This window comes from Pongo pygmaeus, chromosome 21 (genome assembly GCF_028885625.2).
Source record: "Pongo pygmaeus isolate AG05252 chromosome 21, NHGRI_mPonPyg2-v2.0_pri, whole genome shotgun sequence".
Taxonomy (NCBI): domain Eukaryota; kingdom Metazoa; phylum Chordata; class Mammalia; order Primates; family Hominidae; genus Pongo; species Pongo pygmaeus.
Window position 1 is genome coordinate 64586309 of NC_072394.2, and position 17835 is coordinate 64604143.

The 17835-nt window shown below is 55.8% G+C and overlaps 1 protein-coding gene across 1 annotated transcript in view; it reads left to right on the plus strand.

The window, feature by feature from the left end:
- The window catches only part of CDH4 (cadherin 4), a 705615-nt gene that overhangs the window by 650227 nt on the left and 37553 nt on the right, over positions 1–17835 (plus strand). Inside the window, exon 8 of the mRNA XM_054468084.2 lies at positions 10964–11101. Coding sequence (XP_054324059.1) covers positions 10964–11101 — 138 coding nt within the window. The remainder of the gene's footprint in view (positions 1–10963; positions 11102–17835) is intronic.

The following is a 17835-nucleotide window of genomic DNA, read 5'->3' on the forward strand; positions in this document are numbered from 1 at the left end:
GGGGTGATCTCTCGGTGACAGCCTGGGGGCACCCAGCGAGGGGCTCCATGCTCAGCCCCTCCCCACCCCAGGCGAGGGAACCTCAGAAAGGAGCCCTCTGCACCCCTGGACCTGCATTTGAAGGCTGAAGGGCTGAGCACCTCACCTCGGGGGCAGCTGCTGCTAGTTCCTGGGTGCCCGGGAAACTCACGTGGACAGGTGGGATGTGCCACCCAGGCAGCGCCTCCTCCCAGAACAGCAGCAGCCCCGAAGGGCTGAGGGGTTTGGAGGAAGGAGAGGGCCCTGGGGTGGGGGTGGGGAAGGCTTCCTGGAGAGGGACTCAGCCTGTAGCGGGAGGTGCAGGGTCGGGACACCTGCTGGAGCCCTGGACTAGGAGTAGGCGTAGGGTAGGCCCCAGGTCCCTTCAGCCTGGAGGGTCCCTTCTCTGATAGCCTAAGGGTCAGCCTGCAGGCCCAGCACAGAGCCTGGCCAGGACCACTGCCAGCCAGAGGCAGCCCCCACCCCACCAGCTCGGTGATCCACGCCAGAGTGGACATAGGGTGCTGAGTCCCTCGGGGCCCTGCAAGGCAGCGGGGACTGAAGTCGACACATAGCACGTTCGTGCCTGTGCCTTGAGAGGGAGCTCACATGCCACCAAACACACCCTTTAACTGTACGCTTCAGCGGTTCCGTGGTCACGAGGTTGTGCAACCATCACCTCGACTTAGCTCCGGGATGCTTCCATCACCCCAGAACCGTCACTCCCATTTCTCCTCGACTCCCTTCCCCCCAGCTCCCCCAGCTCCCCCAGCTCCCCCAGCTCCCCCAGCCCCTGGCAGCCCCGAATCTTCTTACTGCTTCTGCGGATTCGCCTATTCTGGACATTTCCTGTAAGTGGGCTCGTTCCACGCATGGCGTTTCGTGTCTGGCGTCTCTCACCCAGCATCACCGTGGTAGTTCGTGTCTGCGTTTCATGCCTCTTTATGGCTGAATAATATTCCGCTGCATGGGGCAACCACGTTCTCTTTGTCCACTCATTGCTCAATGGACACTTGGCTATTCGGCCCTTTTGGCTGCTGTGAATGGCACTGCTTTGGACGAGGGCGTGTAAGTCTTTGTCAGAACCCCTGGTTTGAGCTCTTTTGGATACATACCCAGGAGCGGAGCTGCCAGGCCCCGTGGTGACTCTTGACTTGTGAGGACCCGCCAGCCTGTTTTCCACGGTGCCTGCACTCCCTCCTCCCACAGCATCTAATCTTCGTGCTGGAGTCACATTTTCAGGCTCCAGACAGACCCCAGGTGCTGTGCAGCCTGAGGATGAGACGCAGAGCAGGGCCCAGCCCTCTGTCTGCTCCATCTCTCAGCTTCCGAGGGGATGGAGGTTCCAGCAATGACAGCTGGGAAGGCCCTTGGGGAGTGTGTGGTCCAGGAGGAAGTGGTGGGAACAGCACTGACCTGAGAGGAGCTGGAGAGCTCCCAGAGCAGCAGCCGCCGTCACGCTGGGACTGGCTCGGGCTCACCAAGAAGGAAGGGATGCAGGGCCTTGGGACTCCTTTTATACCCCCATACAGACTGCCTCTAGGTACAGAGAGCCCGGAGCAGGTGGGGGAGGCGTGCTTGCAGCCTGGCAGATGAGACCATCCCTAGATGGTGGCTGGGGTGGGGGCAGCATCCAGGAGAACTTCAGGATCTGAGTTCCAGGCGCGGTCCTGCCAGGGTGCCTCATTGGCTGTGCGGCTGGCCAGCCGACGCTGGGTATGGGCAGGGCACGCTCGACTCAGGAAGCTTTGATGCCTTTCTAGGGCAGGCCGGCCACCCGCATTATTGATGGCTGTTCTGCAAAATTTACATGCTGAGCTATGGGAAGGTGAGCAAAAACCCCAGGGATGGCCCACTGGTTTTCTTCCCTCCTCTTGAACTTGAAAATGGCCAAATCACTTTTTAATGAATTCACTCCGGCTCCACTGCTGATGGTGTGGCTGGCTCCAGAGACCTCTGCCATGTTCTCTGCACCCAGCAGAAGCAGGAAGGGTAGGGGCCCCAGCCCAGGACACGAGCAGGCATCCAGCAGGGCACACCTGGCTGTGCAGGACTCCCTCTGCCCCCGCAGACACCTCCATCAAGGGTTGACGTGGGGAGCGGAGGCTGCACTTGTCAGCCATGGAGAGAGGACGCTGGGACGCTGGTCCAGAGCTGAGTCCTGGGTCATCTGTTTGTCCTGTGAGGGCTGGGAGACACTTGCTGGCCTCCAAAGCACTCACCAGCCCCTGACCTCGGGGAAGTCCCAGGCCTTCATCTTCTGCAAAGTGGGAGGGCGCCTTGCCCCTGTGCCACACAGGCCCTTGGAAGGCTGCACACAGCGAGATCTGTTGGGGCACTGGGAGGAGGTGCCAGACACTTCTGAGAACAGGGCCCTGCCCTGTGGTTAACGTGGGGTTCCCCTCGCCTGCCTCATAGGAATGAAATGCCCTTGAGGGCAAAGGGCGCAGCCCCATGTAAGCCTTTTAGATAAATATGTGGAAACCTCCAGCCAAGCCAGCCCAGGCCCGCTACATGCAGACCAGCCACGTCTGCAAGGAGACCTGTTTGCAGGAGCTCCCATGGCTGCCTCATGAGCACATGCCTGGGTCCTGCCTACCCACCCTCTAGCCCCAGATACCATCCTGGAAAAGGGGGCGGTGGGGACAGTGATGAGGTCAGGAGCCTGACCCCACCTCCCCAGTGCTCCCAGGGGAGCCAGGCCAACCCTGCCTGGACTTCAGAAGCCCTGCCAACAGGAAGGCCACTGGCTGCTTCTGAGGGTCCCCTGGGAGAGTTCTTCCTTCCTGCGGGTCTAGCTTCCTGCCCCTACCCAGCCAGGAGACACCCCTGCCCTGCCTCTCGAAATCAAGACCCAGCTGCCCTCTTGTGGCAGTCAGCTGCACACACACAGACACAACACACCCATGCACATCCATGCACATGTGGGTTTACATGCATACAGAGGTGCACACATACACGTGTGTATACACGCACACACAGGCATGCACACTCATGCACAAGCACACATACACACACATGCACACGCACATACAATACACTGTACATGTCTCTGGGTTTCTACAATTCTTGATTTATTTTCAATATATAGAAAAGAATACATTTCTTTCCTATACATTGAAAGCACCACAGCCAGGGGTGGCTTCCATGAACCGGCGCTGATTCGATGACTGAAGAAATGGAGACTTGGAGAATGATGTCGTGCTGCAAGTCTGTGACAGCGGTTTCTCTGCGGGCTGACATTCTTCTCTGCTTCGATCCCTCCCTTTCCCTCCGGCCTGTGTCAGTCTCCTGTTTTCCAGTCTGGTCCTTCTGGTGGTGCCATGCTGCGGGAGGAGGCGGCCACGGCCAAGTAAACATGTAGCTGAGAGCAGCCTGGGGGCCCCACGCTGCAGGATGGGTGGCCGAGGGGGGCCGGTGCAGGCAGGCAGTGGGGCACTGCCTGAGGGGGACATCACGTCCAGGAAAGAGGCTGCTGAGAGCCCCCTGCAGCTTCGATTTCCAAATCTGTCCTGGGAGGGGGAAGAAAATCGGATTTGTAAAGAACAAGAGAAACTTGGGTGAGAAATGAAGAGTGTCCACAGCGAGGCTGCCTGCTACCCTGTCAGAAAACCCGATTCCGTTTCCTGGGGGAGCGGGGACTGAAGTGAGATGCAGCCATATCCCCGTGGAGCCGCCGCCACTGCCGGTACACATAGATGGGGCACGGATGAAATGAGGCTCCGCAGGCAGGATCCCGGCCGCTCGCCAAGGTGGCATGGGTATCTGACGTTTGGGTTCACATTGGCAAGCCTGTGCACCGCTGCTGGCACCATCCCCAGCCCATCTCTGCAGCATCCTACCCAGAGGCAGGGCCAACCTTCAGGCTCCGTCCAGCTACTGCGAGGGAGGGCCGGGTGCTCACAGGTGAAGGTGAAGCACCTGGAAGCCGGGTGCTTCCAGGATGGGGAAGCTTCCAGAGGTGGGCTGGCTGGTCTCTGCCTTGATGAACAGGAGGCACTTTTTCTTTCTATTGGGATCCTGAGGCACAGAACCCTTGGGGAAGGGACCTCTGCCATGGGTAGTACCACGAAGTCCGAGGCCTCAGGCCCAGCGAAAGTCTGGATACACATTGTCCGCAGTTAGAAGGCAGATCCTGACCCTGAGGTTGCCAAGAGCAGCCAGTCAAGGGTGGTGCCAGCTCTGCTGTTTCTATGATGTCCATCCCACATTCAGGAGACCCAGCAGGCATCAGGCTGATGTCACCGTGGACATCATTGGTGCTGCCTGAGTCCCATCCATAACAAAGGCCTGAAGCGCAGACTGACGCAGTGTCAGGGACTCTGACCGGTCCCCTCGCTCCGCCCTGGTCAGCTGTGTAGAACTGGGGAGGTCATGGGACTACCTGGCCCTCACTGGACTCAGTCTTTCCCTCTGTAAATGGTAAAGAAACATGAGCTCCACTGACCATGCAGTGTGACACCAGTCACTGAAACAGTGAACAGGAACATGCAGCCAAAATTGGGTTTTTATTGTTTCTCTCCCCATTGTTGGCTTTCTCCCCTCCCTCACGGCCTCCACATTAGCCCCCAACAATGCCCTGCTCTGCACCATGCACCTCATACCTCCTGCCCCAGCCTGCTGTGCCTCCAGCTCATGTTGTCACTTCCTCCTCCCTCTAGTGAGCCCCCACCCTCCTTCCACAACCAGCTCCCCTTGCACTTCCGTAGAAGCCTCTCTCACCTCCCTCAGTTTCCTTATCTCATGGATGGATGAGAGGACCTCAGCTTCCTTATTGGTTGGTTGTAATCCACCTGACATAAGGAGAGGTCTCTCTAAAGGATGGATGGATGGATGGATGGATGGATGAGTGGATGGTGGATGATGGATGGGTGCGTGGATGGTGGATGATGGATGATGGATGGGTGGGTGGATGGTGGATGATGGATGATGGATGGGTGGGTAGATGGTGGGTGATGGATGAATGGATGATGCATGGATGGATGGATGGATGGATGATGGATGATGGATGAGTGAGTGGATGATGGATGGATGATGGATGGATGGATGATGGATGAGTGGGTGGATGGTGGATGATGGATGATGGATGGGTGGGTAGATGGTGGATGATGGATGAATGGATGATGGATGAATGGATGATGCATGGATGGATGGATGGATGGATGGATGGATGAGTGGATGATGGATGGATGATGGATGAATGGATGATGGATGAGTGAGTGGATGGTGGATGATGGATGATGGATGGGTAGATGGATCGATGATGAATGAGTTAGTGGATGGATGGATGATGGGTGGATAGATGATGGATGGATGGATAGGAGGATGATGGATGGGTAGATGGATCAATGATGGATAAGTGAGTGGATAGTTGGATGATGGATGGATAGATGATGGATGGATGGATGGTGGATGGATGGATGCATGGATGGATTATGCATGATGGATGGGTGAGAGGATGGTGGATGGTGGATGATGGATGAGTGGATGGATGGTTGAATGATGGATGGATAGATAATGGATGGATGGATAGATGGATGGTAGATGGGTGAGTCAATGGATGAATGGATAGATGATGGATGGGTAGATGGATCGATGATGGATGAGTGAGTGGATGGATGGATGATGGATGGATAGATGATGGGTAGACGGATAGGTGGATGATGGATGGATGGATGGATGGATGGATGCATGGATGGATTATGCATCATGGATGGGTGAGTGGATGGTGGATGGTAGATGATGGATGGGTGGATGGATGGTTGGATGATGGATGGATAGATAATGGATGGATGGATAGACAGATGGTGGATGGGTGAGTGGATGGATGGATAGATGATGGATGAATAGATGGATAATGGATGGGTAAGTAGATGGTGGATGACAGAAGGGTGGATGGATGGATGGATGGATGATGGATGGATAGATGGATGATGGATGGGTGAGTGAATGGATGGATGGATAGATGGATAATGGATGGGTAAGCAGATGGTGGATGGTAGATGGGTGGATGGATGGATGGATGATGGATGGATAGATGATGGATGGATGGATGGATAAATGGATGATGGAAGGGTGAGTGGATGGATGGATGATGGATGATGGATGCATGGGTGGATGATGGATGATGGACAGGTGGATGGATGGATTATGAATGGATGGATGGGTGGATGATGCATGATGGATACGCAGATGATGGATGGGTAAATGATGGATGGATGGATGGGTAAGGGGATGGGTAGATGGATGAGGGAGAAAGAAAGAAGGGGAGCAGGTAAGGGTTAACCTACTGGGAGAAAACTATCAAAGTAGGATATAGCACCCAAGTAAATGTAAGCTATTTCTGTTTTGTGTGTGTGTGTGTGTCTCCTTGACTCCAAGTTCTATTCATCTTGGTAAATGTCAGCTCTGTTAGACATGACTCATTAACTTGGTTCCCTCAACAGACACCGATTACCTACTGTGTGCCAGGTCTGTACCTGGCATTTTGGACACAAAGCTAGACAAGACTCAGTCCTCGTGGCACTCTGGGTCTTCCAGGAGAGTCCGGCCTGCAGCAGATATGGGCAGGGTTGTGGCTGTCCGGGTCACACTGCACCTCCAGGGTTAATGAGGGAAGCAAAATCAATTCCAGAGGCACGAGGGGAGCTCATTCTGGAAGGAAGAGTGGGGTCTCACCAGCAGAAGGAAGGAGAGGGACAACACACCTGCAAGCACAGAGGGGCAGGGATAGGAGGTGTGGGGTGCACAGTGCAGACAGGGCGCCATGTGGGGCAAATGTTGGGGTAACGAGGGAGGGGAGAAAGCCAACAGTGGGAGAGAAATAATGAAAAACTGGTTTGGGCTGCACGTTCCTGTTCACTGTCTCAGCAACTAGTCACGGCTATGCGGTCAGCAGAACACACAGTTGTGTCCCATTTTACAGAGGGGGCTGCCAAATACAGGAGGCCAATGTTGCCGACGGCTCTGCAGCCTGCAGGCCCCTCCCTGTCCTGCTGAGCCTCACAGCCTCCCCCTGGAACCCTCTCCTGCAGGAGGCCTGAGCCACCCACTCTCCCCGGCCCTGCAGGAGCTCTGAGTGCTGCAGTCCTCCCCCACTCTCTCCAGGTGACTGATTCGCTGCAGGGACCATGCAGGCATAGGCCAAGAAGCAGTTTCCTGCCCTTCCAAGAGGCCCCTGACACCTGCCTCCTTGAGGGAGATCTCTCAGAACAACAGCCAGGGCTGCGTGATGAGGCACATGTTGGGGCTGGAGGGCCCAGGAGCCAGCGCCCCACTGCACTGAGCCCTGGCCCCATGTAGGCTGGGCCTGGTCACCAGGCCACAGTCACCCTGTTCTGGGTGGGAGGCCATGTGGAACACCCCAGACCCTGATTGGCTGCCGTGTTCCCACCTCCCGGGTCCAACCACACCTCCCAGCCCTGCCCTCAGTTCACCCTGTCACCTTCAGGCAGTGTGGCTGCCTCTTCCTGGAAGCCTCCCCTGGATCCCCAGCCCTCCCTCCCTGAGATGCTTGTGGCCTCACTCTCAGGCCTGTCCAGGTGGCAGTGGCTTACACTGCCTGATATTGGAGCCCAGGCTCAGCAAACATCTTCTATAAAGTACCAGGTGGTCCATATTTTAGGTTTTGTGGGGCATACAGTCTCTGTGCAGATACTCAGCTCTGCCTTGCGAGTGTGAAAGCAGCCATAGATAATGTGTCAATAAAAGAGCATAGCCATGTGCCAATAAAACTTTATTTACAATAATAGTGATGGGCAGATTCAGCCCACAGGCCATCGCTTGCTGTCATGTATAAGTTGGATCCTGTGATGCACTCAAAGCCCGTTGGTGACTCACAGCTGTCCAAAGACTGTCCAGACATCTTATGGAGCACCCAGGCCCCTCTGTCATTCCTCAGAGCTTCTGTTGCCACCACAATCATTGGCAACATTAACTTGCTGTCATGGGGCACCTACTCTGTGTTGGGCCCACATTTGACCCTGGAGACACAGTGGGTGATGGATGAGACAGCCATGGCCCCCCAGAGCTCAGGTTGGCAAGGGTCACAGACAACGATCAAGGGAGGACACAATAAATGTAAAAGTGCAAGCCAGGAACGAGTCATGGATGAAGAGCAGGCTGAGCTGAGAGCATCCTGGGCTGGAGGGCCACGAGAGAATTCCATGGGAAAAGGACATCTAGGGGCTGGGGAGCTTGATTCAAGATGAGGCCACAGAGGGGGTTAGCAGCCATGACACAGGGAGTGCTGCGGCCATGTTGAGGGTTTGGGAGTATGCCGGGGAGCTTTTGCTGCATAATAAAAGATCCCAAAACTTAGCAGCCTAGAACAACCACCATTTATTTCTACTTATTTAGCTCACAATTCCACAAATTGGCAATTTGGGCTAGGCTCAGCTGGAAAACCCTTCCTTCCTTGGCTGGGCTCATTCATCCATCTCTCATCAGCTGCCAGTTTGGCTTGGGGCTGGCTGGTCTTGGAGGGAAGGAGGAAGGAATAGAAAGACAGAGGGATGGAAAAGTAGAAAGAGGGAGGGAGGGATGGTATATCGGTAGGTAAGTGGATGGATAAATGGATGGGTGGGTGAATAGAGGGATAGATGGGTGGATGGGTGAGTAGAGGGATGGTGGATGGGTGGGTGGGTGGGTGGGTGGATGGATAGATGGATGGGTGGGTGAATAGAGGGATAGATGGATGGGTGGGTGGGTGGATGGATAGATGGGTGGGTGAATAGAGGGATAGATGGATGGGTGGGTGGGTAGATGGATAGATGGATGGGTGGGTGAATAGAGGGATAGATGGATGGATGGGTGAGTAGAGGGATGGTGGATGGGTGGGTGGATGGATAGATGGATGGGTGGGTGAATAGAGGGATAGATGGGTGGGTGAATAGAGGGATGGCGGTTGGGTGGGTGGGTGGATAAACGAATGGGTGGGTGAATAGAGGGATAGATGGATGGGTGAGCAGAGGGATGGTGGATGGGTGGGTGGGTGGGTGGATGGATAGATGGATGGATATGTGAATAAAGAGATGGTGGATGGAGGGATGGGTGGATAGATGGATGGGTGGGTGAATAGAGGGATGGTGGATGGAGGGGTGGGTGGATGGATAGATGGATGGGTGGGTAAATAGAGGGATAGACGGATGGGTGGGTGAATAGAGGGATGGTTGTTGGGTGGGTGGATGGATAAATGGTGGGTGAATAGAGGGATAGATGGATGGATGGGTGAATAGAGGGATGGTGGATGGAGGGGTGGGTAGGTGGATGGATATGTGAATAGAGAGATGGTGGATGGAGGGGTGGGTGGATAGATGGATGGGTGGGTGAATAGAGGGATGGTAGATGGGGGGGTGGGTGATGGATAGATGGATGGGTAGGTAAATAGAGGGATAGATGGATGGGTGGGTGAATAGAGGGATGGTGGATGGGTGGGTGGGTGGATGGATAGATAGATGGATGGGTGGGTGAATAGAGGGATAGATGGATGGATGGGTGAATAGAGGAATTGTGGATGGAGGGGTGGGTGGATAGATGGATGGGTGGGTGAATAGAGGGATAGACGGATTGGCAGATGAGTAGAGGGATGGTGGATGGGTAGGTGGGTGGATGGATAGATGGGTGGGTGAATAGAGGGATGGTGGATGGGTGCGTGAATAGAGGGATGGTGGGTGGGTGGGTGAATGGATGGGTGTGGGGCAGATAGAGGGATAGTGGATGGGTGGGTGAGTAGATGGATAGATGGATGGATGGGTGAATAGAGGGATAGTGGATGGGTGGGTGGGTGGATGGATGGATGGGTGAATAGAGGGATAGTGGATGGGTGGGTGAGTGGATGGATGGATGGATTGGTGAATAGAGGGATGGTGGATGTGGGAGTGGGTGGCTGGGTGGATAGATGGATGGATGATGGTTGGCAAGAGAAAAGGTTGGTGACCATCTGCTGTTTGTAATTCCTTATAAAGCCAGTTTATGGAACTTGAGCACGTTTCACTGAATCACACTGCTAGGAGCTGGTCTTTTCCCTTAACCTCTTAGAGAAGTACGACTCAGGATTGTTAGTCGCTTGGACAGCATTTCACAGGGTCCCTTTTTGCTTTGGTCCCCAGAATCCCCCTCCCCTAATGGTACTGATGAGAGGTGGGCTGTGGTCCCAGCAGGGAGCTGCCCACAAGCTTGTCCTCTGCTGTCACCTCAGAAGTTCATGGCCTCTGGGTCAGAACAGAGGTGTGGAAAAGCCACCTCTGCCAGCTCAGGGATTTTGGCACTGATGGACTCCCAGCAAGGGCCCTGCGGAGAAAGGCCTGAGACTCCTTCAATGCCTAATAAAATGCATTCATCCCACCAAGCCTTATTTGCCATTTAAAGCTCACACCTGAGCCTGCACAGTAAACTGTCAGGACTGCATTTTCCAGCAGAAAGCATGCTTGCATCTCTGCACCTGCAAAGAGAAGGGAAAGGGTTTGTCTTTTCTTCCCATTTGAATGTCTGACCTGCAGTTCAGCTGGACAAGGTAAACACTCAGGAAACGAAGTCCCTCCTGACCCGCGTCTGTGGGGCATCCCTTCCTTTGCAAACTGTCCCTGTTTGGTTTTCTAGACCGAATGCAACCCCAGTGCCCTCTGGGCTCCCCTGTTCTCCTCCCTTCTATCTTGGTACCAAACGTGATCTGCCCCTATCAACGGCAGGGCCACTGAGATGAAAACACAAGCAAACCTCTTCATGCCACATCTTAACGCATGGCAAGGGGAGGAGAAACTTACTCCAATAGGCAGTGTCAACCAGGAGGCTCGGGGAGGGCCCTGCGCCCAGCACACAGCCCTCAATGAAAGAGAACCGGTTCCAGGAACTCCGTTCCTGTGAACAGATTTCTTTTCATAAGTGCCCTGTCAATTAAAACCCAAACTGATTTTCTGTTCTTTCTCAACTGGTGTCTCCCTTCCAGAAAGTTCAGCAGTACACAGTCATCGTTCAGGCCACAGATATGGAAGGAAATCTCAACTATGGCCTCTCGAACACAGCTACAGCCATCATCACGGTGACAGATGTGAATGACAACCCACCAGAATTTACCGCTAGCACGGTGAGTCCCTCGAAGCTGCCCAGTGACGCGTGGCCTGTGCGGGGCAGGAATGCACTGGTGTGCGGCGCAGCCCCCTCTCTCTCTGAGGCTCTGCCTGATGGGCACTTGGCAGGTAGCGTGTAAGAAAGGCCCTGGGCAGCGGAGGCTGCTGTGTGGAGTGGCTCCACTCCTGGTGTGTGCAGTAGGAGACAGGCTGGGGCTCAGCCAGGGAGGGGACCTGCGGCGGAGGTCGGTTGCTGCCTGGGAGGCATCTCTGATGTCTGGAGGAGTTGACTGGTACTGTTTGGGCTGATGTCACTGCCACTTTGGGAGGCCTGCGTGTGGGACCTGCTTGGGGGATGCCCAGATGGGGGCTTGGCATGGCGGGTCCATCCCTATGTGTGGAACTTGGCTGACCCTCTGTGGCCTGCTGTCGGCAGAAAGGGGGTTGTGACTGGGCCCCATACCGGCTGCCTGGGGCCTGAGTGACCATTCACTGAATGTTGTTGAAAGTCCACTGTGAGCCCTGAGCCCCCAGTTCATAGGGGACCAAACTCTCTCTGGTGGGAACATGGTGGAGACAGGGCTTAAGGCATGCAGCCCCCACTTCCTCTGGATTCCAGCAGGGCAGCTGCACCACCAGGAGGGACCCTTCCCTTAAATCTGCAGAGGCCACCACGCCAACAGACATTTGATGACCCCACTTCCCTGCTGCCTGGCAATCTGGGGAGGTCCCGGCCTTGGCTGTCACCCTGCTTACCAACCAGGACCCTTTGTGGTGACTCCCTGGGTCCGTGGGGTGTGACACTTTGTCCCCAGGCTGTCATTTTGGGCCCCGCGTGGCGGTGCTGACATCATGGGCATGTGGCCCAGCCCCGGCAGCCCCTCTAGAAAGGTCGAAGGCGCCAGGCTGGGACGTGCAGAGGGGAGGGTCAGCAAGGGCTCTCAGAGTGGCTGTGGCCCTGAGATGCCAGGATCTCAGGGTCTTCTCTGCTCCTACAACCATATCACCCCCTTCTCCCCCAGGCCTAGGCCCCCGCAGAGCTGTGTGTCAGTCATGATAGCAATGACAGCAGCAGCACCAGCTGCATCTGTGGAGCTGCCCCTCGGGCACCAGGGTGCGGCCAGGTGTGGAGCTAGCCTCTGATCCCTGCCAACCCTGACCAACCCAGTGACAGATGAGGACTCTGGACTCCGGGAGGCTAAGAGGGAGAGGGGAAGGGATGGGGTCAGGAGGGAGACACTCCTCCTGGTGGGTGGGCTGGCTTGCTGAGAAGGCAACTCAAAGCCAGAGCCCCTCGCCACAGCGGCCGTCCCGCATCTGGGCCTCCTGCGTCCTGCATCCCAGGCCTGGGGCGCGGCTGCAGCAGGCGGAGGTGGCCGTGAGCACACAGTGCCCTGTGGTGGGAAGATGGCAGACCACAGAAAAGGAAGCCAGCTCAGCCCCACTGCAGCAGGGCTAGGGCGCTCTAGGCGCTCCCCCAGGCTCCTGGCAGTGAGCCCCAGGCAGCAAGCGGCCAGGGCAACCAGGAGCCCGAGGAGCATTTAACCGGGCACAGCCCCAGGATGCAACGGCTCTCATACAACTGGCCACGAAGGCATTCAGATGGTTTGGAACACACCCGCTTCTCTCTCTTGGCTTCAGTCTCTATTTGCTCTCTTCCGGCCAGTGAGCAATGGGCAGGAACAGCTCAGGGCCAGGCTGCCGGGGAGTCTGGACATAGGGGAAGCAGCTGCTAACCCCAGGGCCCTGGAGAATAATAACGTCCAGGCCCAAGAGTGCAGCAGGGCTGCACCCACACAGCTGGCCGGGCAGCCCCAGCTGTCCTTCCTCCCTGACTCCGAGAAAGAGAAGGAAGTGATGGCAGGGAGGGAGGGGAGAAGGTGACCCAAATTGTGTGGAGCAGGTGTCTCTGCCTTTCTTGGAGCCGGAATCCCTGTGAAGGAAGATGGAGAACTGGCAGGATGTCCTTGACCGGCACATGCTCTGAAAAACGGCCAGCCCGAGAGTCACACTGAGCCCCCCACAGAATTCTGCATTTGGCTCAAGGCAACTTAAAGCACATTGCAGGGGAGCATTCCTACCGTTGTGTCCCCATGAACGAAAGGTGGGGATGGCCTGATTCTCTGAGATGTTGGGCGGCAGAAGATAAACAAGGGGAATTGTGGTCCTAAATCCCAAAATTCAGAGAATCCCATCATTCCATTGCAAGCCCTACCCCTCGTCTCTGGTCCCCCTCCCGAGACTCTGGGAGGCCAAAGCAGAGGCCCTTCTAGATCTAGTGGACCAGCCACAAGCACTGACCAGCATAAGCACTGACCAGCACTGATCAGCCACCAGCACTGACCAGCCACCACCATTTACCAGCACTGACCAGAAATGACCAGCCACCAGAACTGACCAGCACTAACCAGCCATGAGCACTGACAAGCCACCAGCATTGACCAGCCACCAGCACTGACCAGCACTAAGCAGCCCTTGGCACTGAGCTACCCTCGCCGCAACTGCTGACCGGCCACACCACCCTGGGGCTGCTCCTCCTGGGACTGGGGCAGAGGGTCTCCATGGCATTTATTAGAGAGAGGCGTCTCTGTGCTTTTCCAATGGCTAAGCACAGGCTACTGCAGCCTTGCGCTTGTCCATCCTTGGTTCCAGGGGGCCTCAGGCAGGTCCCAGACCCCGGATCATGGGGCAGGGGAATGGCATCTCTTGAGGAGTACGCAGATATGTCTAGATGCTTCTCAGCCAGTGTCCGCGGCACCTCCCAGTCTAACACGGTCCGGGAGAGGATCTGCAATCTGCCGCATTGGTCAGGCCGGCGGGGTGACATGCTAGTGGGTGGACAATGGACGGATGACCCTGGCAGGGAGGGTTCCCTCCATCCTGGGGTGGCTTTTCCAGGTGACTGGGTCACATGGTCATGGAGAAGGGGTGTCCGTAAATACTTGGGGTTAGGATGGCCCTTGGTGTGTCCTCCTAGAGAAGGGTGACAGGCAGGAGCCCCGGGACACTGTCCATGCCTCACCGTGGGAAGGAGCGGGCAGAGGGGCCAGCAGGATGGTGAAGGCCGGCCACACTGCTGCACATGCCGCCAGGCTATTTTTACCAAGCGTAATCAAGAACAATCAGCAGAAGCTACAGAGATGCAGGGGATTTGCATGATCCGATTCTGAGTCCTAAATGTTAATTAAAAGTTATTTTCCCTTCACTGGCTCTGAGTGTGGCTGCACTGCCCACGTGAGGCTGAGTGGGGACCCTCGGCCCTCAGCACTCCCTCCAGCAGGTGAGCATGGGGTCTGCTATGGGGTCTGCTATGGGGTCTGCTGCACTAGAAGCTGGTGGCCACAGAGGACACGAGCTTCAGACCCTGCCCCAAAGCCTCCTATTAACACCGATGGGTCCTGCAGTGAAGTTCTCAGGGACAGGTCCAGACAGCACAGAGTGACCCTGGAGATCTGGCATCACAGGCCTTCCTCCAGGCCACCCCCACCCCACCCACGCACATGCCCACAGGGAGGGTCCCCTGGAGTCAGGAAGCCCAGCCCTGGCACCCCTTTTGGTCCCTGCCAGCTGTGTAGCCAAAGCCGGAGAGCTGAACCTCTCTGAGCAGCAGGATTTTATCCCCGCTTTCCACCTAGAATTAATCCCACCTCAAGGTGTCGTCGGGAGCACTGCTGATCTATGTGAAAGTTTAAGACTTCAGCAATATAAATCTGCTCTAAAAATGCCATGGGTGCTGCCCAGACCCCCATCCCAGGGGCATGAAGCTGGGTGGCGAGCAGACAAGGTTCCAGCTTTAACAGACCTGGAGTCCTGTCCCGTCTCAGCCTTTCACAGGTGAGGGGCTTACAGCAGTGTCACCAAAACCTTCTCAGCCCAGTTTCCCCAGCTGTTAAAAGAAGAGGGAGGGCCAGGCGCAGTGGCTCAAGCCTGTAATCCCAGCACTTTGGGAGGCCAAGGTGGGTGGATCACGAGGTCCAGAGTTCAAGACCAGCCTGGCCAAGATGTGAAACCCTGTCTCTACTAAAAATACCAAAAAAAAAAAAAAACAAACAATTCGCCGGGTGTGGTGGTGCACACCTGTAATCCCAGCTACTCAGGAGGCTGAGGCAGAGAATTGCTTGAACCTGGGAGGTGGAGGGTGCAGTGAGCCGAGATCGCACCATTGCACTCTAGCCTGTCTCAAAAAAAAAAAAAAGAGAGAGAAAAGAAGAGGGAGGTGGTATATCATTGTTGTAGTTTAAAATGCATACATGATAAGACTTATTTTGTTTACTGTATGTCTTTCATGAATGATCTATTCCCTGTCCCAAGGCAAGCATGAATAAAATCAGGTTAATTTTTTTTTTTTTTTTTTTTTGAGACAGAGTCTCGCTCTGTCACCCAGGCTGGAGTGCAGTGGCGCGATCTCGGCTCACTGCAACCTCCGCCTCCCGGGTTCACGCCATTCTCCTGCCTCAGCCTCCCGAGTAGCTGGAACTACAGGCACCTGCCACCACACCCGGCTAATTTTTTGTATTCTTAGTAGAGATGGGGTTTCACCGTGTTGGCCAGGATGGTCTCGATCTCCTGACCTCGTGATCCTCCCACCTCGGCCTCCCAAAGTGCTGGGATTACAGGCGTGAGCCACCGCGCCCAGCCCAGGTTAAATATTTTTTGAATAAAGAGGGAGGGGAGTCGTGGTGGTTTCCCCACAGGGTCTCCCAGGGCAGGATGAGCGGGTCCCCAGCGTTTAGGATGTGCCCAGCTCAGCCAGTGCCTGGTTATCACAGTTGATGTGGAAATACAGATTTTTCTCTCGAAGGGGTTAAAAATGGTTTTGCCAGAGGCAGGGTGTCAGCTGAGCTTAGGAGCCCTGGTGTCTGTGGGTCTGTGGCCCCCATGTTTTTGAGGTCCTTCTGGAAGTTCCCTCCCCAAGCCACCCGAGGATGCTGCCTGAGGTCCCTCCTCGGAAGTGACCCTCCTGGCCAAGAAGAAGGGCAGCCCCAGCTCTGCAGGGTAGACAGACTACTGGCCAGCCTCAGCGGAGGCACTGGCTGGGCTGACCCAGGGCAGCTGTCACCCACAGATCCCCGGCCCCTCAAGCCTGGCTGTGTGCCCACTCTGGCCAAGCCCTGTGAGTCCCTGACTTCTGCAGAAGAAGGGAGAAATTACGATGCAGCGTGAGTTCCTGAGCACAGGAATTTGGCATCTTAAAATTAGAATGGACTCAGTGCCCTTAATTATGCTTGGGTGCGCAGTGCAAGCCTCGGCCATAAATAATTAATTGGAGCCAGCTTTTCCGAGCACAGAGGTGGCGGCCGCAGGGACCAGGAGCTCCCACCCGCCCGACATCACCTCCCGCCTCCTTGCTCCTCCCACCAGGGACGTTTTCCCAGAGACGGCTGCAGAGGGGGCGCTTCTGAGAGGCCAAGTCGGGGCCCACCCTGGGGCAGGGACCAACAGGACATAGGCCCAGAGACATGGGGGAACCGCGTACTGGGAAGGACAACCCCAAGGCAGGGACACACAGAAACTTGAGGTCTCTCGGCCTGGGGGTCAAGACTTAGTCCTCCCAGCCGTGGTGCTCCCGCCAGTCTCTCAGGCCTCCCTGCACCCACCTGTCCCAGCTGCGCAGGAGAGGTGGGGCCCAGGGGTTGGGGGTGGGCGCTGGGCCAGACTCCCCAGCTTCAAGCCTGGTTCCACAACTGACCAGTTGCTGACCTTGGGCAAGTTGCCTCCCTTTCCTCATCTGTTCCTGCCTGATGGGTGTGTGAGGACTGAATGTTCCCGGATATCAGTTCCTTGGCAGCGTACCTGACTCAAAGAAAGACCAATGAGTAAAACAGCAACAATATGGCCGTTGTGGCTGTTGTATGATTAATAATGACGATTGATAGCAATTGTGTCCTTCACCCCAGCACAGACAAGCTGCTGACAGGAGCTGCCTGAAGCTGTGCTCCGATCCGGGGTAAGAAGATGGGTCAATCTCTGTGTCCTTTCTGGGAAGGGAGCAAGCCAACCTGGTCTATGGACCCAAAAGCCCAAAAGGGGGTTTCAAGTTAATTTTTAGCTAAATGACTGGTCCTTTCGCTCAAGCGGGCGTTGCAGTGAGCGCTTTTTTGTACACTATTTATTTATCCTCATAGCAGCACTGCAAGGTGGGAGCAGAGGCTCAGGCAGGTGGGCTCTGCCACTGCCCCCCGCCACCCCCAAAGCTCCTGTCTGTAAAGGGAGCAGGAGCAGGAGCAGGGCCTGCAACTTCCTTCTGGTCACAAGAGACATGGATCCAACAATTCTGATTTGTGAACTCAGAACTCAGCAGAAATCGTCATTGAATAGAACACAAAATTCCAAAAAGCAATGACATTGTAACATCCAAAGGAGCTGTGGTTTGTAGGTTTACACTATCAATTTTCCAATGCAAGCAATCGCAGAATGGAGAGAACTGCAGCTAGCTGTGTCCCCAGGTGGCTCCCAGCCCCATGGGGGTGCGCAGCAGACCACACCCCAGCCAGACAGGAGCCGTCAGGGCCGGCGCTCAGCTGTGCTAGTTACAGTGATGGATCCGCTGAGCTCCGGCTGGGCAAGAGCACCAGGCTTGGGCACTTCCCTCCAATTAGATGCCCTTGTCCACACCGGGCACCGGCCGGGAGAAGCAGCGCCCAATGCCGGGTGGCTGGGAACGTCAAGGCCTCATTAGGACCAGCCGGACGCTTCTGAGCAAGCGGCGCCTCAGTGAAAGCATCGATCCTACGCTGGCCCACGGGGTTGG